General features: G+C 43.5%; 1 protein-coding gene across 1 annotated transcript in view; it reads right to left on the reverse strand.

The window, feature by feature from the left end:
- Positions 1 to 27,757, reverse strand: part of FBXO16 (F-box protein 16) — a 60,065-nt gene continuing 32,308 nt past the window's right edge. The window contains exons 4-9 of the mRNA XM_077176471.1: positions 21,810 to 22,016; positions 20,765 to 20,929; positions 18,669 to 18,874; positions 12,303 to 12,390; positions 4,394 to 4,601; positions 1 to 2,297 (exon numbers count right to left, since the gene is read on the reverse strand). Of these exons, the coding sequence (XP_077032586.1) occupies positions 2,230 to 2,297; positions 4,394 to 4,601; positions 12,303 to 12,390; positions 18,669 to 18,874; positions 20,765 to 20,929; positions 21,810 to 22,016 (942 nt within the window). The 3' untranslated portion in view covers positions 1 to 2,229. The remainder of the gene's footprint in view (positions 2,298 to 4,393; positions 4,602 to 12,302; positions 12,391 to 18,668; positions 18,875 to 20,764; positions 20,930 to 21,809; positions 22,017 to 27,757) is intronic.

Below are 27,757 nucleotides of genomic sequence, written 5' to 3' on the forward strand. Positions count from 1 at the left end.
TGGAGTGATTGGTTTAACTTGGTTTCCAAAATTCCTGGTTTAGGGAATTTTGGGAGGAAAAAGGTTGAAAAAAGGCTGGTGAAGAGAGATTTTCAATTGCAGGGAATGATGAATGCTGGTGAATGCTCTGGTTTGTTCCACCTCACTTTAAATCCTCAAAATTTCACTTTCTTCATCAAAATCCACCAGCCTGTTCTCCTCCACAATTAACAGATCTGAAGACACAGGAGATAATTCCCATCTGCACGTTCCTGGCTGATTTTTTTGGGGAGGTGGCAGCTGAGATTTCTCAGGTTTCAGGCCCTTTGTGTTGCTTGGGATGAACTCATCCTTCCAAGCACCCAGAAAAAACAGAAAAAACCCCAAAATCTGGGAGAGGGAACTGTAAAATCAATTATTTGGATGCTCTCAGTCCTTGGAATGCTGTGGTGTTCCCAAAATCCATGAAACCCTCAGGTGGCCCAGGTTAATCTGCTCACAGAGCAGAAATTTCCTTTTAATCCACATGGAAACGTCCTTGAGTTGCACCAGGGGAGGATCAGGTTGGATTTTAGGAGCAATTTCTTCATGGAAAGAATGGAATCTTCATTCCACTGAATGGAAAAAAACCTGTGGGTGTGGCACCTGTGGGCATGGATTAGAGGAAATGGGCGGGGATTTGGTGATTTAAAGGGGATTTGGTGATTTAAAAGGGATTTGGTGATGTAAAAGGGATTTGGTGATGTAAAAGGGACTTGGTGATCTAAAGGGATTTGGTGATGTAAAAGGGATTTGGTGATCTAAAGGGATTTGGTGATTTAAAAGGGATTTGGTGATGTAAAAGGGATTTGGTGATCTAAAGGGATTTGGTGATGTAAAAGGGATTTGGTGATTTAAAAGGGATTTGGTGATGTAAAAGGGATTTGGTGATGTAAAAGGGACTTGGTGATCTAAAAGGGATTTGGTGATATAAAGTGGATTTGATGATTTAAGAGGGATTTGGTGATTTAAGAGGGATTTGGTGATCTAAAGGGGATTTGGTGATTTAAAGGGGATTTGGTGATCTAAAAGGGATTTGGTGATTTAAAAGGGACTTGGTGATATAAAGGGGATTTGGTGATGTAAAAGGGATTTGGTGATATAAAGTGGATTTGGTAATCTAAAAGGGATTTGGTGATGTAAAGGGGATTTGGTGATCTAAAAGGGATTTGGTGATGTAAAAGGGATTTGGTGATCTAAAAGGGATTTGGTGATCTAAAAGGGATTTGGTGATTTAAAAGGGATTTGGTGATCTAAAGGGATTTGGTGATGTAAAAGGGACTTGGTGATCTAAAAGGGATTTGGTGATCTAAAGGGGATTTGGTGATTTAAAAGGGATTTGGTGATGTAAAAGGGATTTGGTGATTTAAGAGGGATTTGGTGATGTAAAAGGGATTTGGTGATGTAAAGGGGATTTGGTGATCTAAAAGGGATTTGGTGATTTAAAAGGGATTTGGTGATGTAAAGGGGATTTGGTGATCTAAAAGGGATTTGGTGATCTAAAGGGGATTTGGTGATCTAAAAGAGATTTGGTGATCTAAAGGGGATTTGGTGATCTAAAAGAGATTTGGTGATCTAAAAGGTCTTTTCCATCCTCAATAACTCTGTGACTCCGTGATTTCTGCTTGGAATTTCCTCTCAAATGTGATTTTTGTCCATAAATGCTGAGGATTTGTGTGCTTGCCATGATTTTTCCTGATGTGTGGAAAGGTTCAGTTTTTTTCCCAGCTCTCTGGGGGGAATTTAAGTCTCTTTCAATCCCCTTATGCTCAAAATCTGCTCTTTGTTGCATTTTCTGGGAATTTCCCAAATTGCAGAGAAGACCAGTGAGAGAGAAAGAGAGAGCATGGGATTCCCAACATCTGAAATTCCAGCTCCATGTGCAAACCCAGAGCGTTGGATTTGATTTCCTTCTTGCTGCCTCAATGAAAAAATGGAATTGCTTTAAGTTGAGACAGGAATTCTGTCTCCAGGTTTTCCATGGGATGTGCCCCAGGATGTCCAAATGATGCACAGAAAACCTCCCAAGGATCCAAGGAAGCTTCTCCAAGGTCAGATTTCCAGGTGTAGCCAGAAGGAGAAGGGAATGTAGCACAGCTGCAGGAGAACAGGCTGAGATGCCAAAGGCAGCAGGAATTCTGCTGTTGTTTCCCCAGTGCCAGGGGGATAAATTCCTGTTCTGCTGGGATGAAGGATGCTCTGGATCCTCCCTCATTCCGTGTCTGATCCTTGGTTGGATGAAGGAATGTGCCAGGGCTGAGCCTCAAACAGAGCAGGTGCTGCATGAGAGAGAAAATGGTAAAAATCAGGCTTGGAGAATTCAGATTAACTCAGAGAATTCAGGTTTTAAATGTATTTAAGTGCTCGGGCAGTCCTTGGGATTTGTGTGGCATTTAATACCTCAAACACCTTCCCAAATCTGCATTGAGTGGGGAGATTATTCCCATTTGTGGTCCCATTATAGGGAAAATGATCATCAATCAAAACATTTTCCCTTTTTTCTGTCCCTTCAAACACTGCCTGGCAAAGCAGGGTCCAAAATTGGGATGTTGACTTTGGGAAGAGCCTGGTGGAGTTCACAGAGCTCTGGGAGAGGTCACTGAAGGAATTATGGTAGGATTTGTCTCTCTCTGACACACACAAAAAAAAAATCCCTAAAATAAAGTTTTATTTTACCCTAATCCAGGTGCAGCCCCTCAGTGGTGTGGGCAGATCCTTTCCCTCCTAACCTCCTCCACAGGTTTTCATTTTCCTGGGATGGGATTTGGCACATCCCAGTGTGTCCCAGTGTCCCCCATGTGCCATCCCCTGGGACATCCCCTGTTCTCCCACATCCTCTGGCAGCTCTGGAATTCTGCTCATGGAGAAGTTCAGAGAGACTCAAACACCTTCTCCCAATTCCCAGCTTTATCCAGGCTGTGGGATTCCAGGATCAGGGGCCCTTTTTATGGAAACCTTTTATGGTTTCAGCCCCATGAGGGAATGGGATTTTCCAGCTCGATCCTGCTTTTTATGGCCAGGATGTGTTGATATTCTGCTTCCTACTTGCATTTTTCTAGAAATAATGGAATTCATGAAATAATGGAATTGTTAAGGTTGGAAAAGTTCTCCAAGACCATTGAGTCCAATTTTTGCCACAGCCACCATGGATCTGTGTCCCCAAGTGCCACGTCCAGAGGGATTTTAAATCCCTCCAGGCATGGGGACTCCACCCTGGACAACCCTTCCAGTGAAGGAATTTTTTAAATCCAGCCCAATCTGAGCATTCCAGAGTTTTCCTGGTCTCTTTCTTGGATCCTTTCTCTGGTCACAAAGATTTGGGATTCGCACTGCGGATCCTCCTTAACCCATGGATCTGCTAAGAAAGCAAAGTTTGGGAGATCCAAAGGGATCCTGGAGGGGCTCCATCGTCTCCCATGTGGATGGGATCACCAACAATTACTGGATAATCATTTACCTGTAGGATCTCCCATCACTCTACCCCGGTGTCTTCCCTAAAATCCCAACAGGATTCCTTTTTTCCTGTTTTCCTTTCCTGTTTTCCAAAGGAAAATCCCTTTCCTTTCCTTTCCTTTCCTTTCCTTTCCTTTCCTTTCCTTTCCTTTCCTTTCCTTTCCTTTCCTTTCCTTTCCTTTCCTTTCCTTTCCTTTCCTTTCCTTTCCTTTCCTTTCCTTTCCTTTCCTTTCCTTTCCTTTCCTTTCCTTTCCTTTCCTTTCCTTTCCTTTCCTTTCCTTTCCTTTCCTGTTTTCAAAAAAAAAATCCTCTTTTCCTTTGCTCCCTCCAGGTTCTTCACCATTTTTACACCAAAAAGCCACCAGGGCTCACAGATTGAAACCCCTGGGTGAACCACCAGGACTTCCCAAAGACCCCAAAAAGGCTTTTCCAGGAGGTTCCTGACCCTGAGCAGCTTCGGGATGCACCAGGAAGAGCTCCCAAAGCCAACCCCAGACTGAGATGACATCAGAGTTTTTGGGATGGTGCCACTCTGCCTCCTTGTTTTTGGAAACCCTGTGGTTCCCAGCATCCAGAGCACTTCCTTGTCCTCCACCCCCTTGAGCAGCTCCAGGAGAGCTGGAGAGGGACTTGGGATAAGGGATGGAGGGACAGGACACAGGGAATGGCTTCCTGCTGGGAAAGGGGAGATTTGGGTGGCATTTGGGACAAAATTCCTGGCTGGGCCAGTGGGGAGGGGCTGGGCTGGAATTCCCAGAGAAGCCGTGGCTGCCCCTGGATCCCTGGAAGTGTCCAAGGAAAGGTTGGACAGGGCTTGGACAGTGGAAGATGGCAGGGGTGGAGCTGGGTGGCGTTTCCCACCCAAAGCGTTCCGTGACCCATGGTTTGGGTGCTGTCCCCGAGGGCAGGGCACGACACTCACACGGGGACCTGGTGTCCGCCCTGGTGGCATCGGCAGCTCCTCCGTGCCGCGGTTTTGGCGCTCGGACGGGCCCCGGGCGGATCCCGGCGTTCCACAGGGAGCTCCGGGCCAGAGCCTTGGCGGGCGGGGCCCCGGCATGGGCAGGTCGGGCCCAGCTGGGACGGACCGGGGGCTTTGGGACAGGATCAGCGTCTGCAGAGAGGGACAGCTGGGAAAGGGAAAGGGGGAAAAGGGGGAAAGGGAAAGGGAAAGGGAAAGGGAAAGGGAAAGGGAAAGGGAAAGGGGAAAGGGGAAAGGGGAAGGGGAAGGGAAAGGGAAAGGGAAAAGGGGAAAGGGAAAAGGGAAAGGGAAGGGGAAAGGGAAAAGGGAAAGGGAAAGGGAAAAGGGGAAAGGGAAAAGGGAAAGGGAAGGGGAAAGGGGAAAGGGAAAAGGGAAAGGGAAAGGGAAAGGGGAAGGGAAGGGGAAGGGGAAGGGAAAAGGGAAAGGGGAAAGGGAAAGGGGAAAGGGGAAGGGGAAAGGGGAAGGGGAAAGGGGAAAGGGAAAGGGGAAAGGGGAAAGGGAAAGGGAAGGGAAAGGGAAAGGGGAAAGGGAAGGGGAAAAGGGAAAGGGGAAAAGGGAAGGGGAAAGGGAAGGGGAAGGGAAAAGGGAAAGGGGAAAAGGGAAGGGGAAAGGGAAAGGGGAAGTGAAAAGGGGAAAGATAAAAGGGAGGAGGAAGGGGAAGGGGAAAGGGGAAGAGGAAGGGGAAAAGGAAAGGGAAAGGGAAAGGGGAAAGATAAAAGGAAAGAGGAAGTGGAAAAGGAAAGAGGGAAAGGGAAATGGGAAGGGGGAAAGGGAAGGGAAAAGGGGAAAGGAAAGGGGAAAGATAAAAGGGAGGAGGAAGGGGAAGGGGAAAGGGGGAAGGGGAAGGGGAAAGATAAAAGGAAAGAGGAAGGGGAAAAGGGAAGGGGTAGGGGGAAAGGAAAGGGAGAGGGGAAGGGGGAAGCGGAAATGGGGAAAGGGAAGGGGAAAGGGAAAAGGAAAGAGGGAAGGGAAGGGAAGGGAAGGGAAGGGAAGGGAAGGGAAGGGAAGGGAAGGGAAGGGAAGGGAAGGGAAGGGAAGGGAAGGGAAGGGAAGGGAGAAGGGAAGAAGGAAAAGAAGGGAAGGGAAGGGAGGAGAGGAGAGGAGAGGAGAGGAGAGGAGAGGAGAGGAGAGGAGAGGAGAGGAGAGGAGAGGAGAGGAGAGAAGAGAAGAGAAGAGAAGAGAAGAGAAGAGAAGAGAAGAGAAGAGAAGAGAAGAGAAGAGAAGAGAAGAGGAGAAGAGAAATCATTATCCCAAAAGCTTCAGAGGGACTGAAAACATTGGAATCCACTGAGAAATTCTGTACATTCTATAAATTTTATTCCCAAATTCTATTCTATGGATTCTATAGAAAAATATAAATAAATATCTATTCTATACATTTTATTCCTAAAGGATATTCCTTAATGATAGTAAAAAAGAAATATTATAAATATATAAATAAATAGATATTAAAAAAATAAAGCCATAATTTGCTTTATTTGAGCTGTGTTCTGGTGCCTTAAGGACAGAAGGACCCAATTAGTAATGGGTGCCAGTAAAGCTAAACCCACATTAATTAATTCTCCACACCAATTAATATGTTAATGCCCAGATTCTCCCCTGTGCACATCCCCAGTCTTGCTCAGTGTTCAAAGACTCAAAAGTGTAAAGTATGAAGTTTATTTTTACTTTTATTTAGGATAAAAAGTAAGCCAAGGAAAAAAAAAATCTTAACAAATCCATTTATTCCTTGGGAAAAATCCCAAAAATTCAAAAAAATCCCCCAGGTTCTGGAAAAGAACAGCTTGGGTTTGGTTTATTGTTTTTTGGTTGGTTTTTTTTTGTTTGTTTGTTTTTGGTTTGGTATTTTTGTTGTTGTTTTTGGGGTTTTTGTGTTGTTTTTGTTCTTTTGTTTTTTGGTTTTTTTTACTGCTCCAAGTGATTTGGTAAGAATAGAGAACAAACACTGTTATGATGAATAAAGAAAATTCAAAGTAAGGTTTATAAAATATAAATATACATTGCACAGGACTGTGTGCTGGGAATCCTGGATTTTCCTGTCAGCTTTTCCCACCTCCCGGAGATGGGATTTTGTCTCAATTTCCCATCAAAACGCTGTGGAAAAAATGCACAAATCCCACAATCTCATGACCTTGGGACACAGGCAGGGAGGCAGGGAGGACTGATCCTGTAAAAAAGAAATTATTTAAGGACTAAAAATCATTTTTAGAAGGGCTAAAAACAATTTGGGAGCAGCTGTGAGGGTGGGGCAGTGTCTGGAGCAGCCAAAGGCAGCCCAGTGATGCTGACATGGACCCACCCCTTTGACCTTTCCCATAAAATATTTGGGAATTTTTCCCCTGGATAAAGAGGGGCAGGAATTCCCTGGGCCCTGCACAGCCCTGGGGGTTCCACGTGCAGGACGTGGCCCTTCATTAGAAACCCAATTAACTCCACTCACTGTCATTTACTCTCTATGCTAATTGGGCCAATTGACTTTCATTTATTCCAAATGAAGAGCCAGCCTGGCCACATTTGCTGCTTTCCATGATTAGCAACAAAGTCCAAACCCTCCCAGGTTTCCCCATTCAGCAATGGAAACCTGGAGCCAGTGGATGTCCCCTTAATTAAGTTTTTATTCTTATTTTTTTCCCCATTCAGCACATGGAAACCTGGAGCCAGTGGATGTCCCCTTAAGTTTTTATTCTTATTTTTTTCCCCATTCAGCAATGGAAACCTGGAGCCAGTGGATGTCCCCTTAATTAGGTGTTTATTCTTAATTTTTTTTTTCATTCACCACATGGAAACCTGGAGCCAGTGGATGTCCCCTTAATTAGGTTTTTATTCTTATTTTTTTTTCCCATTCAGCAATGGAAACCTGGAGCCAGAGGATGTCCCCTTCATTAGGTGTTTATTATTAATTTCTTTTTCATTCACCACATGGAAACCTGGAGCCAGTGGATGTCCCCTTAAGTTTTTATTCTTAATTTTTTTTCCCCATTCAGCACATGGAAACCTGGAGCCAGTGGATGTCCCCTTAATTAAGTTTTTATTCTTAATTTTTTTTCCCCATTCAGCACATGGAAACCTGGAGCCAGTGGATGTCCCCTTCATTAGGTTTTTATTCTTAATTTTTTTCCCCATTCAGCAATGGAAACCTGGAGCCAAGAGATGTCCCCTTAATTAGGTGTTTATTCTTATTTTTTTCCCCATTCACCACATGGAAACTGGAGCCAGTGGATGTCCCCTTAATTAAGTTTTAATTCTTATTTTGGTGGAGCCTCCTGAGCTGGGAGCTCCATCTAATAACCCCTTTTTACATCTTCATTGTTGGCTGGAATATTCTTTATTCTCACCTACACCCTGCTCTTGGACCATTGATCTGTTTGAGGCTTTTATTTTCATTTGAGCTCGGTGTTTGCTCGCCTTGGGCATTTTTATTCTTTCATCCCAGGCTATTCTTCTTCTAAGGATTTGCTGAAAGATTTGCACATTAAGCTTCTTTATTTGACTTGATTAAATAAGAGCCTTTTCAAAGGCCTTTCATTTCAGCCAGGTTTCCCAATGCTACCTTTAATAAGAAATGGAAATTAATTTTGGATTATACCTAGAGAATTATATATTTTTTTTATTTTTTCTAAGGGATCAGCCTGGTTTAACCTCAGTTTTATTGGTTTTAGTGCTCATTTATGGCTGCCCAGCCTGGCACAGCTGCTCAGGGCTCCAGTGGAGTCCCCATCTCTGGAGGAATTAAAAATCCCCATGGAAGTGACACTTGGGGACACGGATCAGTGGTGGCAGGAGATGATCTTAAACATCTTTTTGAACTTCAGCAATTCCACAATTCTCTAATTTTTTATCACTTTTATTTATTATTATTTATCATTATTATTTATCACTTAAATTATTATTATTTATCACTTAAATGCTTTTTTTTAAAATTATTATTATTTATCACTTAAATGCTTCCTGATTGGAGTTGCAGCTTAATTAATTTGAAGATCACATAACTTTGCTTAAAATCCAGAGAGAGAAAACCAAATTCATTTTTTTTTTACTCTGAGCTGAGCTCCTTCCACTGCTGGCCTGGCAATAAAACAACTCAAAATTGAGAAGTTGTGGTGGGCTGTTGGAGCCCTGGATGCTGAGAATTTTAGATTTTCTGTGACTTTTTGGCAGGAGAACACTGCATTTGACCTGAGGCTGTGGAGAAAGCTTCCAAAATTAAATTAATTAATTACAGAACTGGGATTGTGGCTGTGGAGGTTGAATAGAAATGTGTAATATCCCACGGTGGAAAATTTAGAGTTTGAAGTTTTAGAATATAGTAATATATATATATATATAAAAACAAGATGGAGGGTTTAGGGCAGAGGTTGGTCCTTCTTCACCTTCTTCTCCATGGTTTTGGGTGGTTTTGTGTAATTGGATAAAAAAGCCCACGTTGCAGGCCATGGGTGGTTGGTTATTGGGTTAAAAGTAAAAAATAGTTAAAAGTAAAAAAGTAAAAAAGTAAAAAAAAGTTAAAAGTAAAAATAATTCAGGTGTCATTTCTTAACTAAGGAAACTTAGGAAAATTTTCCTTCTTAACTGGAAAATTTATCCTTCAAAGGCCTTGGAGAGGGAGAGACAGGGCTCCATTTTTATTTTGTGAAGTGCTGCAGAACTCAGGGGTTTTGAGGCTGTAAAATAGATAAAAACCAATAAACTTCTGAGTCCAAACAAGAAATACCATCAGGAGCATTAAATCCTGAGCCTGGCAAAAGGAGGTGAAGGGCTGGCAGTGTGGGGAGGCCGATCTGCAGAGCGAGCAGGCCCCGAGACAGAGGCCCAGCCGTGCCATTTTCTGTGCCCCGGCAGTGCCAGAATCCATTTCCGTGCCCGCGAGGCTGGGCTGGGGTCAGGAGGATGCGTCCCCATGGGCAGACAATGCCTCTCTTTCCTTTAACCCTTTTCTAGCTCAGCTCCCAGGCCTTGCCCGCCCGCCGTGCTCGGGGAGCGCCAGGTCCGCGCCCAGAGCCGCTGAGCGCGGCCTCCTCTGCCGCCTCTTTGTTTCCAGAGCCCGTGGAGCTTTCTGGAATGCCTTCCCTGGGCTCCTCTCAGGGCAGGATGTCCTATTTTAGCACAATGAGCTCTCAGGGTTGAGGTTTGGGGCTGCTCGGGCTCGGGGCGTGCAGAACGAACGAACGAACGAACGAACGAACGTCAAACGAAGTGGTGAGATTTTGGGAGGGGATGCAAAAGTCACGGAAGGACTGGGGCAGCACTTTGTGAAAAGCATGAAAAGGGATTTTTGGGGTAGAGGAGAGGTAAATTGAGGTAAATTGTTGAGAGTTTTTTGCAGATTGAGGAGTTGTTGCAAGACAATGGCCACATTCAGCCGATGCACAATCCAGCCGGGACAATGGACACAAACAATGGATAATGGACATATTCAGAAATGGGCTGGGTATATCCTCAAAAAAGAGACAAGAAGAGGAGGCAGCAGCACTCAGCAAGTTTGTAACAGCAAGCTTGGGAAAGTAAGAAAAAAGTGAGCCATGGGTGGGCCAGATGAGCACAGCAAGAAAAATGAGATGATCCAATCAGCATTCGAATTTAGATGTGTGAACAGCTAGGGTTAACCAATCATGTGTTAGCTAGAGACACGTGGACAGGGGAGATTTATTAGAAATATAATAATAATAATAATCATATAATATCATAAATATAATAAATATAATAAAATATCTTTTTAGGGATAATAAATTTAGCTTCACTGGATCATATTGGTTTTGATCATATGGTGTGATGTCCCTGAACCTCCACACCCCACAGTAAATTAATAAATTTAAAATTCAGCAGGTTTGTCAGCAAGCTTGGGAAAGTAAGAAAAAAGTGAGCCATGGGTGGGCCAGATGAGCACAGCAAGAAAAATGAGATGATCCAATCAGCATTCGAATTTAGACATGTGAACAGCTAGGGTTAACCAATCATGTGTTAGCTAGAGACACCTGGACAGCAGAGATTTATTAGAAATATTGTTATAAATATAATAATAACAATTATATAATATTATAAATATAATAAAAATTATAAAATAACAAAATATCTTTTTAGGGATAATAAATTTGGCTTCATTGGATCATATTATGGTTATGGTGTGACGTCCCTGAACCTCCACAGTAAATGAATAAATTTAAAACTCAGCAAGTTTGTCACAGCAAGCTTGGGAAAGTAAGAAAAAAGTGAGCCATGGGTGGGCCAGACCAGCACAGCAAGAAAAATGAGATGATCCAATCAGCATTCGAATTTAGATGTGTGAACAGCTAGGGTTAACCAATCATGTGTTAGCTAGAGACACGTGGACAGGGGAGATTTATTAGAAATATTATTATAAATATAATAATAATTATAGAATATTATAAATATGATAAAATAATAAAATATCTTTTTAGGGATAATAAATTTGGCTTCACTGGATCATATTGGTTATGGTGTGATGTCCCTGAACCTCTGGACCCCAGAGCAAATGAATAAATTTACAGGGTGACTGTAAAGAAATGAATAAATTTATAGGGTCACTGTAAATAAATGAATAAATTTACAGGGTCACTGTAAATAAATTCTAGGGTCATTGTAAATAAATGAATAAATTTGCAGGGTCACTGTAAATAAATGAATAAATTTACAGGGTCACTGTAAATAAATTCTAGGGTCATTGTAAATAAATGAATAAATTTACAGGGTCACTGTAAATAAATTACAGGGTCATTGTAAATAAATGAATAAATTTACAGGGTCATTGTAAATAAATTAATAAATTTATAAGGTCACTGTAAATAAATTCCAGGGTCACTGTAAATAAATTGATACATTTACAGGGTGACTGTAAAGAAATGAATAAATTTATAGGGTCACTGTAAACAAATGAATAAATGTACAGGGTCACTGTAAATAAATTAAAGGGTAATTTTAAATAAATGAATAAATTTACAGGGTCACTGTAAAGAAATGAATAAATTTACAGGGTCACTGTAAATAAATTACAGGGTCACTGTAAATAAATGAATAAATTTACAGGGTCACTGTAAAGAAATTAAAGGGTCATTGTAAATAAATGAATAAATGTACAGGGTCACTGTAAATAAATTACAGGGTCATTGTAAATAAATTAATACATTTACAGGGTCACTGTAAATAAATGAATAAATTTACAGGGTCGCTGTAAATAAATTGCAGGGTCATTGTAAATAAATGAATAAATTTACAGGGTCACTGTAAATAATAAATTTATAGGGTCACTGTAAATAAATGAATAAATGTACAGGGTCATGTAAATAAATTAATAAATTTACAGGGTCATCTCTGCCCCGACAGTGCCGTCCCTTTGCCACCCACAGCCATGTCTGGGATCATTCCCTCATTGCAGCCAGCCCAGGGCAGGGTTTGGTGTCCTCCTCCTTGCCAGATTTTTCCCTGAGGGCAAATCTCTGCTCTCCAGCATCCCTGGGGCTGCCAGCATCCCTGGGGGTGCAAATCTCTGCTCTCCAGCATCCCTGGGGCTGCCAGCATCCCTGGAGGTGCAAATCTCTGAGCTGCAGCATCCCTGGGGCTGCCAGCATCCCTGGGGGTGCAAATCTCTGCTCTCCAGCATCCCTGGGGGTGCAAATCTCTGCTCTCCAGCATCCCTGGGGGTGCAAATCTCTGCTCTCCAGCATCCCTGGGGGTGCCAGCATCCCTGGGGGTGCAAATCTCTGCTCTCCAGCATCCCTGGGGGTGCAAATCTCTGCTCTCCAGCATCCCTGGGGGTGCAAATCTCTGCTCTCCAGCATCCCTGGGGGTGCCTGCCCTGCTGGGATCCCCCCGGTGACACCTGCAGGGATTTCACCTTCCTGAGCAGAGCGGATCCTCCTCTCCTCTTCCTCTGGGCCTCCTGCCTGCTCAGGTCCGGGGTGTGCCCTCCTCCCCTCCTCCTCCTGCGGAGCAGAACACAAGAATTTCAATAAATGCCGTGCACTTGCTGCCCTGAGGGCGATAAAAGTCAAATCCTTTGGGATGTTGCCCCCTGAAAAGATAACACATTTTTTATCTTGCCCCAAAGAGCACGATCGGGGCTCAGGGGAAGGTGGGAACTTGATTTTTTTTATTTTAAAGTTGTGATAAATTCTGGCACTCAAACATAAACTCAGGACTCAGTGATTTAAGCTGAGTCTCCCTAAGATTGTTACAGCTCCTTGGGGAAATCCACAGGAAATTAAGTTGAGCTGAATCGATTTGGGAGTTTTCAGTGAAGTCTGTGTGACCTGAAGTGTAAAAAAGGCTGGGGCTGCCCCTCCAACAACATTTACTCACTGTTTTCTGTAGCCAAATAATTCTACACATGTGTTTGCATATTTTTGGTATTAATACATGCAGCTGCTATGAAATTCAACACAATTAACTGGCAGAACAGAATATTCCAGAGTGTGAAAATTCAGTGAATTGCACTGGAATATGGCCAGGGGCCACATTTTTTTTTCAATATCAGGAGTAAAATCCAGACTCTGAGGCATGATTATTTCTCAGCACTCAGGCAGATTCATTATCCAAAGGCATTCATTCCACATTCAAATTCCATGATATGGAATCTGGAATTTTAAAGCAGAAGCTCTGAGGGGTTCTCCCAGTGAAAAAGCGCAGCAGGAATACAAACCCATGGATATAAAGGGTGGAAATGGACTCTAAAACAGCTTTTATCCTGTAAAAAACCAGGATTACACCACCAGCACATGCCCAGTATTCCCTCATCCCAGTCCAGGAGCATAAAGTCAAACCCAGCATTATTTCAAATAGGAAACTGAGGAAAACCTGTTTATAAACGCAAAAAAAAAAAACAAACAAAAAACCCAAGGGAGAAGATTCCATCCAAAATATTCCAGCTGGGAATTAATTGGTCATTTTGGTGGACCTGGCAGTGGTTGGACTTGGTGATCTTAAAGGTGTTTTCCATCCTAAATGATGCTGTGACCTCGGGGTGGAAGGCAGCCATGGCCTTGTGACTGCAGATATTATTGTAAAATATAATTGTAAATTATCATTGTAAAATATCATTGTAAAATATCATTGTAAAATATTGCTGTAAATTATTAGTGTAAATTATTAGTGTAAAATATCATTGTAAATTATTAGTGTAAATTATTACTGTAAATTATTACTGTAAATTATTAGTGTAAATTTAGGTATGTTCTGCTGTGTTCTGGAGTTCAAGTCGTGGTGTCAGGTCACCCCCACAACCCCAACTCCAGGTCAGGAAAGGACAAGGAGTGAGGGAGAGGAGAAAGGATGGCAGATCTCACTCCCAGTGCTGAATTGCTGTTTCTCACCCCATTTTCCTCTTAAAGGTGTTTTCCATCCTAAATGATGCTGTGACCTCGGGGTGGAAGGCAGCCATGGCCCTGTGACTGCAAATATTATTGTAAAATATCATTGTAAAATATCATTGTAAAATATCATTGTAAAATACCATTGTAAAATATCATTGTAAATTATTAGTGTAAATTATTACTGTAAATTATTGCTGTAAATTATTACTGTAAATTATTAGTGTAAATTTAGGTATCTGCTGCTGTGTTCTGGTGTCCAAATCGTGGTATCAGGTCACCCCCACAACCCCAACTCCAGGTCAGGAAAACGGAAGAAGTGAGGGAGAGGAAAAGGGAGGGCAGATCTCACTCCCAGTGCTGAATTGCTGTTTCTCACCCCATTTTCCTCCCTTAAGGAATATTTTTATTTCCCACACAGCCACAGAGAGCTGGGCTGGCTTTTGAGCAGCGCCAAGAGGGAGAGAGGAGCGAGGGGATGCGGGAGGACGGGGCCGCTGCGAGTCCTTCTCACGCGAGCAATTCCCTCTTTGTCAGGAGCGGGGGGCCCGCTCCCAGCAGAACAATTAACCGGAATAATTATTTTCTCGTCGGGTAAACACTCCAGGACAATATGCAACTGTTTTTTAGAGGCAGCTCGTGGCCATAAATCCCCCCAGAGCAGGGGAGGGGGGAAGGACGTGGCGTTGTGGCCGTGAGAAGGAGCAGGGCCCTGTCTTGAGGCGCGAGGCCGCGGCCTTGGCGCGGCTCCAGCGCTCTCGGTGGAATTGGAATTCATTATTCATCATCAAGTGGGAGGCAAATCTTTTGATTTATTGGCAAGCAGCAGCACAAACAGCAGATGCCTTCCAGCAGAACTGTGCACGACAGAAACGCCCTCCTGGGCCTCTGGAGGCAGATCAGAGCCCCACAGAAAAATTTCCTAACTCGCTGCAGATAAAAATCTTTCACTTCCCCTATGCAATATTTCTTTGTGCCCAGAGAGGCAAATCCTTCCTTGCTGATCTCTGGAGGGTTTGGTTTTTGTTTTTTGGGGTTGTTTTTTTTTTTTTTTTTGTCGACAACAAAAAGCTGCTTGGACAATTCAGACAGAAAACAAACCAGACCTACCAGAAATCATAGCTGTGATAAATGACAGCACCGATAGTCACAGCTATAATTCTATTGAGGGGTTTTGCTAACCCCTTCCAGGCAATTTGTAATGCAAGCCTGTCTGCATCTCCTCTCTATCACCTCGCCACTCCCTTGGCTGCACGTCTGGTCCTTGCTGTTCTTCATTTACCTGCTCAGTGACTGGGAAGCTTTTCCCACACTGTCCCAGCTAAATCCAAAACCTCCCAGGGAAACTTATTTAGGATCTCTGTCCCATCTCCTTCACTCCCTCAGGGGGGTTTTCACTGAACTCCTGGGCGCAGTTTTTAGGCTACAAACTCCTGCCTTTCTGAGCAACCGGCAAAGAAATCCAGCAGAAACAAAAAATAGGTTTCAGTGATGATGCAGATTGCAAATGAACCCCGTTTTTTAGGCACTCCCCAGCCATGGGCCAATGTTGTTGTTCTCCCCAGTGAGCAGTGCCCAGCTGCTGTCTGGAAATGTATTGATCTGTTTTTCAAAGCTAAAGAGCCAATTATGGTCTCATGGCCTGCAGAATGTGTTTTGTGTTCCCACTTAGAGGACTCCATTTCCACCGCACTGCCTAATTGAGAATTGACTGCAGCTCCTTCTGCTTCCTGTATTTCTCTCTCTTTTTTTTGGCTGAACAAGGATGAGTTCCCTGCTGGGAATTCTCAGCAGTGTTGTTTTGGTGCTGCTGTGGGAGGGAGAAGGCAGCTGATGACTCAAAAGGCCAGCCAAGAAAACAGATGAAAACTCTTCGTCATCACAGATGATAAGTGACTTTTTCCATGAGCAGTTTTAAACTTAAAGAGGTTTAGATTAAATATTAGGAAAATAATCCCTCCCTGTGAGGGTGGGGAGGTCTTGGGCTGGAATTCCCAGAGAAACTGTGGCTGCTCCTGGATCCCTGGAAGTGTCCAAGGCCAGGTTGGACATTGGGGCTTGGATCAACCTGGGACAGTGGAAGGTGTCAGGGTTGGCACTGGATGAATTTTAATGTCTCTTTCCACCCAAACCATTCTGGAATTCCATGAACTCTGCCATTTAAATGTCAATATTTCATCTTGATGTGATGAGCAGCAGAGTCCTCCTCTCCCTTTGGACCAGAAAACAGCTGCAGAGCGAGTTTGAGCTCCGAGGAGATTTTAACCAGGCCCAAGAGTTAGGAAAAGCTTATTTTTGGTGGATTACCTCTTAAATTCTGCAAAATCCAACCTGGAATTAGGGAGATTAGGCAGCAGCCAGTGACTCCTCTCACACCTTGCTTTGATGGTGGCGTCAGGCATTCCTTTGATGTGATCCTGTTTATTCACAAGGAATTCTCCACAGCTTCCAAGGCACTCAAATGGGAAAAAAAGGTTTTGTTGGCTCAGGGATTCTCAGTCAAGGTGCTGGGCTAGAAGAGCTCCCTGCAGTCCTTTTCTCTCCACCGTCACTTTGGGTTTTTGCGAGTTCTGCCACGTCCTGAAGGAAACCCCCACACCCCTGTTCCTTTCCAGACCGCAGCAATTCCCGGCCGGATTCCCTTTGGCAAACCCCTGGAAACCGCTTCTATTGTTGCAGAGCCTCGTTTTACAGCGCTCTCCTTCCTCCTGAACATCCATTTTACATGAGGAGAGGTTGTTTTGCCCTTGAGCTCCTGGAATCCGGCGCATCTGAAAGGAGAATCGCCGGCGGGGTGGGAGATTTTTATCTCGGGATTCTGTTCCGCCTTCCAAGCTGAGCCCTGGTCAGGCAGGGTCTGAGGTGGATTCCTGGGAGGCTCCAAACCAAGATTTGGCACCCCAAAGGGGCACCAGGACCACGGTGGTATTTTCCTGCCACTCCCACTAAAACCTGGGGGACGCTCAAGGTGTGACACCCCAGGGATGCAGCTGGAGAACTGAATAATGACATTTTTTCCGTGCTCTAACAGCCCCAGAATTAACTTGCTTGATTCCCAGTTCCCAAAATTGGTGAAGTCCTCCCACAGAACCTCGGTGGGAGGATTTTTGGGAAGGCACAGCAAAGCGTCCCTGCAAAAGAAGAAGCACCAGAACATCCTTGTGGGAGTGGGAGGCTGGGTCAGCACCTGAAATGAGGCAGCACCTGTGCTGCTGAATAATCAGCACAGATGAGCCTGGGCAGCAGCAATTACCTGCAGCTTAAGGGATATTAAAGGCAGATCCTCAATAAACAGGCAAATCTCACAGAATTCCTCTCTCTCCTCGAAATAATCCTCTGTAATTGAGGATAAATGGCAGATTTGCAGGAGCACTTGGCATTAAAACATTCCCCACTAATGGCGACGGGCTGGGATCTCACTGGGGAGAGGCGAACAGGGAGTGTATTTATTATTTACTGTTCCATTATTTCAGGTGAATCGTTTTCACCTGCTCAATGCTGGGACAGGCGACTTTTAAACTCTTCAAACGAGGCTTGTCCCACTTTTTTTCATGGCTCAGGAGAGTCCTGAACCTCCCAGAAATGGCACAGCAGAATCCTGAACCTCACAGAAACCTCTGGGAGCTGCTACACAAAACCACTGAGCACGGCTGGAAAACAACACCAGGTTTGTTTGCAGCAGGAAGCAAGTTCGGTGCAAATATTCGCTTAAAAACCTCAAAGAACGCGACCCAAAAAGTGGTGTTGGAGTTGGGCAACATCCCACAGAAAGAGGGTGAGGTGGAAACTGGGAAGCTCTTTGAAGTAGTGCAACATCCAAGGAGCAGGGGACGCGGATTAAAACGTGATTCATAAAAGGCTTTTGCTCGGGGAGCTCCCGGTGGGTTTGGGAAGGAGCTCCCAGAGTGCTTGGCCAAACAATCCCTGGCTGGGGTAATTCCTGAGCTGATTGTTCCTGAGTGCAGGGATAATCTTGGCTCTGGTTGGTATTTATTTAAACAAAACCTGGGTGTTTTTTGTTTTTTGTCGCGGCTCCGTGGGTTCCCAAGGTTTTTGTTGGCACGGCCCAGAGGAATCTCCTGCTCGGGCTGTGGATTCCCACAGAAAACAGGGAATGCTCAGGAGGAGCCATTGCCTCTTTGCCAGGCTTGGATTAATGGCAGCCTCATCCTTGTCACAGCAGCTGGGCTGAGGTGACCCCTGGGGAGTGTCAGAGGTGGCATTTCCAGGGATTTACACAAGAAAAGGGTGAGCTCTTCCCACAGGTCACTGCCACACCCTCCCTGGGCCTGTTAATGCACAGAAAACTGACCCTGGATCCGAGGTTTGGCAAATCTCTGATGCCAGAGGTGCCAAAGGAAAACCTGGGGCAGTTCTAACAGTGCAAAGCTCTGCTTTGCGAGGGAAATGCCAATTTTTTTCCCCACGTGGATAATGCTGGGAGCCCAGGAAGAGCCAACACAAATACCATTCATCACCTCCATGCCCTGACATCCTCTTACACCTGCCCTGCAATGCAATCATCCCAACCTCCTGTCAGCCAGGAGATCCTCCCAGAGACAGAATTCCATTTCATCACCATTCATTCATTCATTCTTCCCCTGCCCCTGTGAAACCCACACATTCCTCTCAGCCTGGCAGGTTGGTTTGAAAACCTCTCCAACAAACCCTTGGCCTGATTCCTCCCGTTCCAGCTCTGCGACGTCCCCCGGGAGTTCCACCCTGAGCTCAGTTCTGAAAACAGAACTGAGGCATAACTACAAAAGCTGCACGGAGAGGACACAAAGCAGCAACTTTGGCCCAAACCCATCCAAAAAAAAAGCCCAAAAAGAGCAGGAAAATGGGTTTGCAAGCAGAACAGGCAGAGAGGGACATGGAAAATGTGGAACTCTTACGCCTGCCGGGCCTGCTCGATGGGGTGCTGGTTGTCCAGGTAGTTGTAGCGGACGGTGTCCGTGGGGTTCCTGTCGGATGAGCGCCAAGGAGGGAGCTCCTTTTTCCCCCTGCTCATCCCCAGCCCTGCCACAGAAAGTTTCCTCTCTGGGACGGTGCTTTTTACTGGTTGCACGTCAATAACGACGAACTCGTCCTTGGAAGGAGTCTAATTAGGGAGGTGGAAAGGAGAAAATGAGTTTTAGCCTCTGATGAAAATTAGATTGGGTTAAATTTAGGGTTGTAATCATTGGGGATTAACTCAAAATTTTGGTCTGTGTGGGCACCGTTGTGGTCAGTGGCAGAAAGAGGCACCCAAGCCCTATAATCCACATGAAGATGAGCTGAGCTGCTGTGGAGCTGCATCAGCTTCTCTCTATCAGCTACAGAGAGCCTGATTTAAAGCCAGGCTTTGCTTTAAATTAAAGAGCTGAGCTTTGAATTCAGGCCGGGAGGATCCCCAGAAAGATCACGAGGCAGAGGGGCTGGGAGCCAGAGCCCCCAGTTCTCCCAGTGAGGATGAAAATCCTAACCCGTGGAGAGGTGTGATGGCTGGGGAGGCCACCTAGAACAGAGACCAGACAGGGTTAGAGAAATAAAACAAATATTTATTAACAAGGCCTTCCAAGGATGCATCTTGGGCAGTGCAAGGGCCTGGTGAAGGCTGTATCCAAGATGGACAATGGGTCACTGTTGGATTAAGCCCTTTTCTGACCCAAAGATGAGTGTTTTAAAGAGAGAGAGGCATTTTAAAAACTTTTGTTCTATTTGGAGTCTCATGTGAAGGACGAGACAATACAGATGTTATAATTCATGCCATCACAATTAGAAGCCAAGTATTTCTTAATTAAAATACATTATAAGTGTTTCTTAACCTATCAACTTTTACCACACCATGCTATAAATACCTTAAAACCAATCATCTAAAATGACCCTTTGTGGTTCTTAACTACAGTGCATCTTTCATAGTTTTATTTCTCTAAAGTATCTAGTCTTATTTGTAATATTATCTTTTGAAACTTGTTTCTGGTTCCATTCTTCTCTCAACAGTGTCTGTCCTGTCCCATGGCATTTCTGAGTCAGCATTTCTCATCTCAAAGTGTGCACACAGATGTGGGAGCTTCTGTCAGGCTTTGAGAATTCTCTACAAATCCATTTCCCACAGGTCACGAATTTTCACACTTTTATCAATTTTGGGCCATTTGAATATTGGGGGTTGATTATTCAATTACATCTTCAGGTAATGAAGTCACATCCAGTTTGCTCCCATCAATTTACACTTTTTGGGGCCTGAAGCTACAATGGTGACCTTGTTTTTTGGGTTGGAAAAGGATTGTTTTGTCATTAATTAAGCTGTGAGGAGTTGAGTTGAGTTAAACACTGTTGGAGCCCTGGATGCTGAAAATTTTAAATTTTCTATGCTGAAAGTCCAACAGAGAACAACAAGGCCACAACAAGAAAATGTTAAACTTTCTGTGCTGAAAGACCAACAAGAGAACATTTTATTTGACCTGAGGCCATGGAGAAAGCTTCCAAAATTGAATGATAGAATTGGGATTGTGGGTGTGGAGTTTGATTAGGAGTGTGTAATATCACAAGGTGGAAAACTTGGAGTTTGGGGTTTTAGAATATAGAAGTATATAGAAACAAGATGGAGGTTTTAGGGTGGTGGCTGGTCCTTCTTCTTCAGGGGTTTGGGTGTGGACAGAAAAGTCCACATTGCAGACTTTGAGTGATTATTGGGTTAAAAGTGAAAATAATTTAAGTGTCATTTCTTAATTGGACAGTTTAGCCCTAAAGGACCTTGTAGAGAAAGACAGTCAGCCATTTTGTGGTTTGTCAGCAAAACACTGCAGAACTCACTGCTTGTGAGGCTGCAACACAGACAATAGAAAATAAACATTTGAGTCTGAGCACGAAATGAAATCTGCAGCGCTTCCACCCCAGCCTTGGCAGAGGCAGAGGAAAGGAGTCACAGAATGGACACTAAAGCACTCACAGGACACCAAACCAGCACAGAAAGTGGAAGTTTGGAGGCTGAGGCTGACGGCAGCGGTACCTTGGGCCGGGTGAGGCGCAGCTCCCTCACCATCTGGATGTAGTGGTTTTTCCAGACTCCCTGCTCCAAGGGCGTGGGGCAGAAGTCGAGGAGCCACCCGAAACGCAGGCACTTCAGCATCCACAGCTGGTCCAGCTCTGACAGGTACTTCCAGTGCCAGCTCACCTGTGAATGAATTCCCAGCCACCTGGAAACTTTGGGGTTTAAAGCAACCTAAGATTTTGGATAGAATTCCCACGTAATCTTAAATAAATTGAATTGTTCTGCGCTGTTAATGCTGCATTTAAACCTTTGAGTAAAGCTTTTAGACCTTTCAAGGCCTTCATGATGTGGGGCCCTTCCAACTCAAGATATTCTGTGATTCTAAGGAATTTTCTAACCTGTTGTCATGGAAAATTTGAGTTGCATCCACATGAAATGCTAGAGAAAGTTACTAAAGCAAGGCTTAGCCATGCTGAGATTATTATATATTCTTAAATAACACAGAATATTACATTATCACAGTAATAATGTCACTGAAAACTCACTTATTAATTTAAAACCGCTTTGAGCACACAGCATTTCAGATTTTTGGAGTCTTAATCATTTGGCTCCAGAGCTCATCTGTAATTTTCTGCTTCTCCACATCCAACACTTGACCTGCAGGCATTTTAAAGGATCTGTTTTCCTTAGAGGATCAAGTGTTGTTCTTTGCAAAAGCACAAGCCAATATCTCTCAAAGAATTAAGGGCTCTGCACACAGTGCGAGATATTTTAGAGGAATGTGATTTTTAGGAAGTTCCAGGCTTCCTTTCTGGGAATAATCAGCCTTGAAAATGCCACTTTTAAAATACTTTAGAACTGAGCATTTAAAATTACTCATCAATTCTGTGAATCTTGGCCAATCTGGCTTAATTTAGGATCCGAGGAACGAGCATCACTAAGCATTCACCTAAACCTTCACCAAAAATCAGTGCTTTCCTTTTTTTTTGTTGTTGTTGTTTTTTTAACTGCTTTGTCCTGGCTTTCTGAAGCCCAGGCAGGTGCTGGCTTTTTTTTTTTTTACCTGTGCACATCGACAGAGGCTCCGTGGATCCAGGAAGGAGAAGATGTACAAGGACAGGACTCGAGGGAGCCTCGTGGTAAAATCGACGGCCTCGGTGGGGACTCGGGCCTGGAGCTGCTTGGCACAGAATTTCTGCTGGGACAGGGAGCAGCGTTCCAGCAGGTCCACCAGGATCCTCCTCCTCTGGCCATCTGTCCACTTGTCAAACTGAAGGGGGAAAAAAAAAATTAGGAGTTTCGGATGCAGGGAAACCAGAAATTCAGCTTCTTAAAATAAAATGAGGTGAGGGAAAGCACAGGAGCAGCAGCTTCTGGTGACTCACTCTGAGGGAACAGAGCGCTGGGAACAAAGTGGAGAGGCTACATGAAAAGAAACTAAAGCCACAGAATGATTTCTAATCCTCAAAGGATCCAGGATGGCCTAGGTCAGGATTAATTCAGGCTCCTGGGACCAGCTCAGGAGCCTTGGCTTCCCTCATGGAAAGGACAAGATTCAGATGGGTTTTTACTCATCTGAGCAGGCCCCCATCATGAATTCATCTCTGATTCCTTCTCTGACACTTTCTAATCCTGAAAGGATCCAGGACGGCCTAGGCCAGGACTCACTCATGCTCCTGGGACCAGCTCTGAGACTTGGCTTCCCTCACAGAAAGGAGGAGACTCAGATGGATTTTTACCCATCTGAGCAGGCCCCAGTGATGAATTCATCTCTGATTCCTTCTCTGACACTTTCTAATCCTGAAAGGATCCAGGACAGCCTAGGCCAGGACTCACTCATCTTCCTGGGACCAGCTGTGGGACTCAGCTTCCCTCACAGAAAGGAGGAAACAGAAGGGTTTTTACAGGAGCAGGTCCCAATGATGAATTCATCTCTGATTCCTTCTCTGACACTTTCTAATCCTGAAAGGATCCAGGACAGCCTAGGCCAGGACTCACTCATGCTCCTGGGACCAACTCTGGGACTCGGCTTCCCTCATGGAAAGGAGGAAACAGAAGGGTTTTTACTGGAGCAGGCCCCAGTGATGAATTCATTGCTGATTCCTTCTCTGACACTTTCTAATCCTCAAAGGATCCAGGACAGCCTAGGCCAGGACTAACTCATGTTCCTGGGACCAGCTTCCCTGAGGGAAAGAAGGAGACTCAGATGGGTTTTTACCCATTTGAACAGGCCTCAGTAATGAATCCATTGCTGATTCCTTCTCCCCTGATGCTTTCTAATCCTCAAAGGATCGGCCTAGGCCAGGACTAACTCATTCTCCTGGGACCCACTCCGAGCCTTGGTTTCCCTCATGGAAAGGAGGAGACTCAGATGGGTTTTTATCCATCTGAGCAGGCCCCAATGATGAATTCATCTCTGATTCCTTCTCTGACACTTTCTAATCCTCAAAGGATTCAGGATAGCCTAGGCCAGGACTCACTCATGCTCCTGGGACCCACTCTGAGCCTTGGTTTCCCTCACAGAAAGGAGGAAACTCTGATGGGTTTTTATCCATCTGAGCAGGCCCCCATCATGAATTCATCTCTGATTCCTTCTCTGACACTTTCTAATCCTGAAAGGATCCAGGACAGCCTAGGCCAGGACTCACTCATGCTCCTGGGACCAACTCTGGGACTCGGCTTCCCTCATGGAAAGGAGGAAACAGAAGGGTTTTTACTGGAGCAGGCCCCAGTGATGAATTCATCTCTGATTCCTTCTCTGACACTTTCTAATCTTCAAAGGATTCAGGACAGCATAGGCCAGGATTAACTCATACTCCTGGGACCAGCTTCCCTCATGGAAAGGAGGAGACTCAGATGGGTTTTTACCCATTTGAACAGGCCTCAATAATGAATTAATCTCTGATTCCTTCTCCTCTGATGCTTTCTAATCCTCAAAGGATCGGCCTAGGCCAGGACTAACTCATTCTCCTGGGACCCACTCCAAGCCTTGGTTTCCCTCATGGAAAGGAGGAGACTGAGATGGGTTTTTACAGGAGCAGGCCCCAGCAATGAAACCATTGCTGATTCCTTCTCCCCTGACACTTCCCCAGCCCCCAGTGCTGCAATCTCAGAGTACCTCACAATTTGTGAAGTATTTTTCCCTCACAATCCCCCCACACGGGCTATGAGGAGCGGCGCTGAGGGAAACCAAACGAGGGGAAAATCCCCAATGGCAGCAGAGTCACAAAGATTTTTCCACAGCTGATGACAGGTACCTAAAGAGGAGGATTGAATCCTCAGGGATTGCATCTGTGTGGGAGGAATTCAGGGAAGCTTTGCAGAGCTGGACAAACAGGGTGGGAATGACACAAGGACCTGTCAGCAGCCATCTCCTGGGAGGAGGTGACCTCAGCCCCACAAATGGCTCAAATTGTCCCCACAAATGCCTCAAATTGTCCCCACAAATGCCTCAAATGGCTCCAATCTGGCTCCAAACCTGCAGCCCCGGTTGCACAGGGAGGAACAGCCCTGGGATGGGTGGTGGCCATGGGCAGGAGCAGCAGGAATTCCCAGTGGGAAGAGTGGGATGGATTTTGTTTCATCCTGTCTTACCAGAGTGTGTGTAGACGGGACAAGGGGAAGTGTGGAAATTTTTTTTTTTTTGGTTTTTTGTTGGTTTTTTGTTGGTTTGTTTTTGGTTTTTTTTGTTAAGGTCAGGATTAAATGTAGTGAGATGGTATTTCTGTGGTATTTCTTGTTTGGACTCAGATGTTTACTAGTTCTTATTTACATTAAAGTCTCACAAACTGGGAGTTCCACAGCACTACATTTTAACAAACTAAAAATGGAGTTGTAGATCTCTCTCTACAAGGCTTTTTATGGTTAAACTGTTTAATTAAGAAATTATGCTTAAATTATTTTTACTTTTAACTTAATAACTAACTACTTGTGGCGTGCAATGCAGTTTTTTATCTAATTACACAATACCAACCAAACCCATGAAGAAGAAGGATTAGTTTCCACCCTAAAACCTCTATTTAGCTTTCTATATATTACTATATTCTAAAACTTTAAATTATAAGTTTTCTACCATGTGATATCACACACTTTTATTCAAACTCCACACCCATAATCCCAGTTCTATCATTTAATTTTGGAAGCTTTCTCCACGGCCTAAGGACAAATGCAGTGCTCTTCTGGGGGTCAGTGCCTTTCAGCACAGAAAATCTAAAATTCTCAGCATCCAAAGTTCCAACATTGAAGGGTTTTAAACTCAAAGAGGAAAGGTTTAGGTGGGGTATTAGAGAGAAATCCTTCCCTGTAGGGTGGGGAGGCCCTGGAATGGAATTCCCAGAGAAGCTGTGGCTGCCCCTGGATCCCTGGAATGTCCAAGGCCGGGCTGGAGCTGCCTGGGATCGTGGAAGGAATCCCTGCCATGACCGGGGGTGGAATGGGATGAGCTCTCAGTCCTTTGTTAAATGTGACCTCCAAAAATTAAATATAAATCTATAAATACATATATAAATACAAATATAAAAATAAAATAAATATAAATATAAATATAAAATAAGTATAAATATAAGAATAACTATAACTATAGATATAGCTAGAAATAGAGCTAGAAATTTACTATTTTGAAAAATAAGAGAAAAAGTTCTCCCAATGTTTTATTATTATTATTATTATTATTATTATTATTATTATTATTATTATTATTATTAAATAAATAGTTTAATGTCCAGTGTCCCTTCTTTTCCCTGTCAGAATGAAATTAGGAACAGAATTCGAAATGCAGATTAAAAATGCAGATTTTTTTTTTCCTCTGCTTCCTCCCCACCCCAAATCCAGGCTGAAATGGAGGACTGGCAGAGGAATAGTTTAAAATTAGTACTGTATTAGTTTAAAATGTACTGTGCAGATGAAGGTAATTGAGAAGCATTTTCTCTCCTGATCATTTTTTAAGAACTCCTTATTTATTTATTTATTTATTTATTTATTTATTTATTTATTTATTTATTTATTTATTTATTTTCCCTTGGATGAATTCCAGTGCTGGAGAACAAACTCCAGGAAGGAAATTGCTCTTCTCCTTCTCACCCAACACCTCTGCAAGACCTTCAAGAAGGTCAGGGTGAAGAGAGTGTGGGATTGGCATTCCTGACATTCTGGAGAGATGAAAAGCCAAACAGAAAATGTGATGGTGTTCACATGAGGGAAGAGATGAGAATGTTGACTCCATGTATCAGAAAGCTTAATTTATTATTTTATAATATATATTATATTAAAACTGTACTAAAAGAATAAAAGAAATGATTTCATCAAAAAGCTAGCTAAAAATAAAAAAAATAAAATAATAAAAATAATAAAAAATATTTTAAAAAAACCCAAATGTTTGTGGCTGACTGAGACAGTCTAGACAGCTGGACTGTGATTGGCCATTAATTAAAAACAACCACATGGACCAATCACAGATCCACCTGTTGCATTCCACAGCAACAAATAATTATTATTTACATTTTGTTCTTGAGGCTTCTCAGCTTCTCAAGAGAAAAAAATCTTAAAAAAAAATATTTTTCAAAAAATATCATAACTACAAGAAAAAAGCTCCCTGTCTTTTCAGAGAGGGAATTCAGGAATATTCCCTTTTTTTAAATCCCTGTTTTTCATAGAACTTTCAATTCTAATGATGCTTCTTAGCAGGGTGTTAAGGGAAAACTGAAGGAGAACCTGGGGATTTAGGATTGAGAAATGTTCCCCGGGAATAAAATCAGAGATGTCCCAGAGGGGGACAGAGGAGGTTCTGCCTGTGCCCTCCTCACCCTTGGCTTGAAACAAAAGGTTTGAAACCCCTCGAAATTGAAGATTTTCTCTGTCACACGAAGGGGCAAAACTTCTGCTCCCCACCCCTGATCCCATCGCCATCCTCTGCTCATTAAAACAATCCCTGATCAATAATTTGCACTGAGAAATTTCTGTGTGAGCTCGGGCGAGGAGGGAGCAGCCGGCTCGGTCTGTTCCACACCGAGAGATGAAGTGAACGGGTCAAAACAAATCCAGCTTCACTTCCCAGCCGAGGGCAGAGCTGCTCCTGATTAACCCTTCCCACCCTGCCAGGGCGGGATTAATTCCTTCCATCAGCCTCAGCCTGCCTTTAAATTCCATTTAAACCAGTGCCACAGCACAGTTTGTAGTTTATATATATTTAAAAATATATATTTATTATTATGGGTAAATATGTCCAGTGTCCCTTCTTTTACCCGTCAGAATGAAATCAGGAACAGAATTAATTCCTTCCATCATCCTCAGCCTGCCTTTAAATTCCATTTAAACCAGCGCCACAGCACTGGGTATTTTATTATTATGGGTAAATTCGTAGTTTATATATATTAAAAATATATATATTTATTATTATGGGTAAGTTTGTAGTTTATATATATTAAAAAATATATAATATATTTATTATTATGGGTAAATATATAGTTTCACATCCAGTGTCCCTTCTTTTCCCCGTCAGAATGAAATCAGGAACAGAATGAATTCCTTCCATCATCCTCAGCCTGCCTTTAAACCAGTGCCACAGCACTGGGTATTTTTATTATTAAGGGTAAATTTGTAGTTTATATATATTAAAAAATATATAATATATTTATTATTATGGGTGAAGATATAGTTTCATGTCCAGTGTCCCTTCTTTTCCTGTCAGAATGAAATCAGGAACAGAATTAATTCCTTCCATCAGCCTCAGCCTGCCTTTAAATTCCATTTAAACCAGTGCCACAGCACTGGGTATTTTATTATTAGGGGTAAATTTGTAGTTTATATATATTAAAAATATATATTTATTATTATGGGTAAATATGTAGTTTCATGTCCAGTGTCCCTTCTTTTCCCCGTCAGAATGAAATCAGGAACAGAATTAATTCCTTCCATCATCCTCAGCCTGCCTTTAAATTCCATTTAAACCAGTGCCACAGCACTGGGTATTTTTATTATTATGGGTAAATTTGTAGTTTATATATATTAAAAAAT

Source organism: Agelaius phoeniceus, chromosome 3 (assembly GCF_051311805.1).
Source record: "Agelaius phoeniceus isolate bAgePho1 chromosome 3, bAgePho1.hap1, whole genome shotgun sequence".
Classification (NCBI taxonomy): Eukaryota; Metazoa; Chordata; class Aves; order Passeriformes; family Icteridae; genus Agelaius; species Agelaius phoeniceus.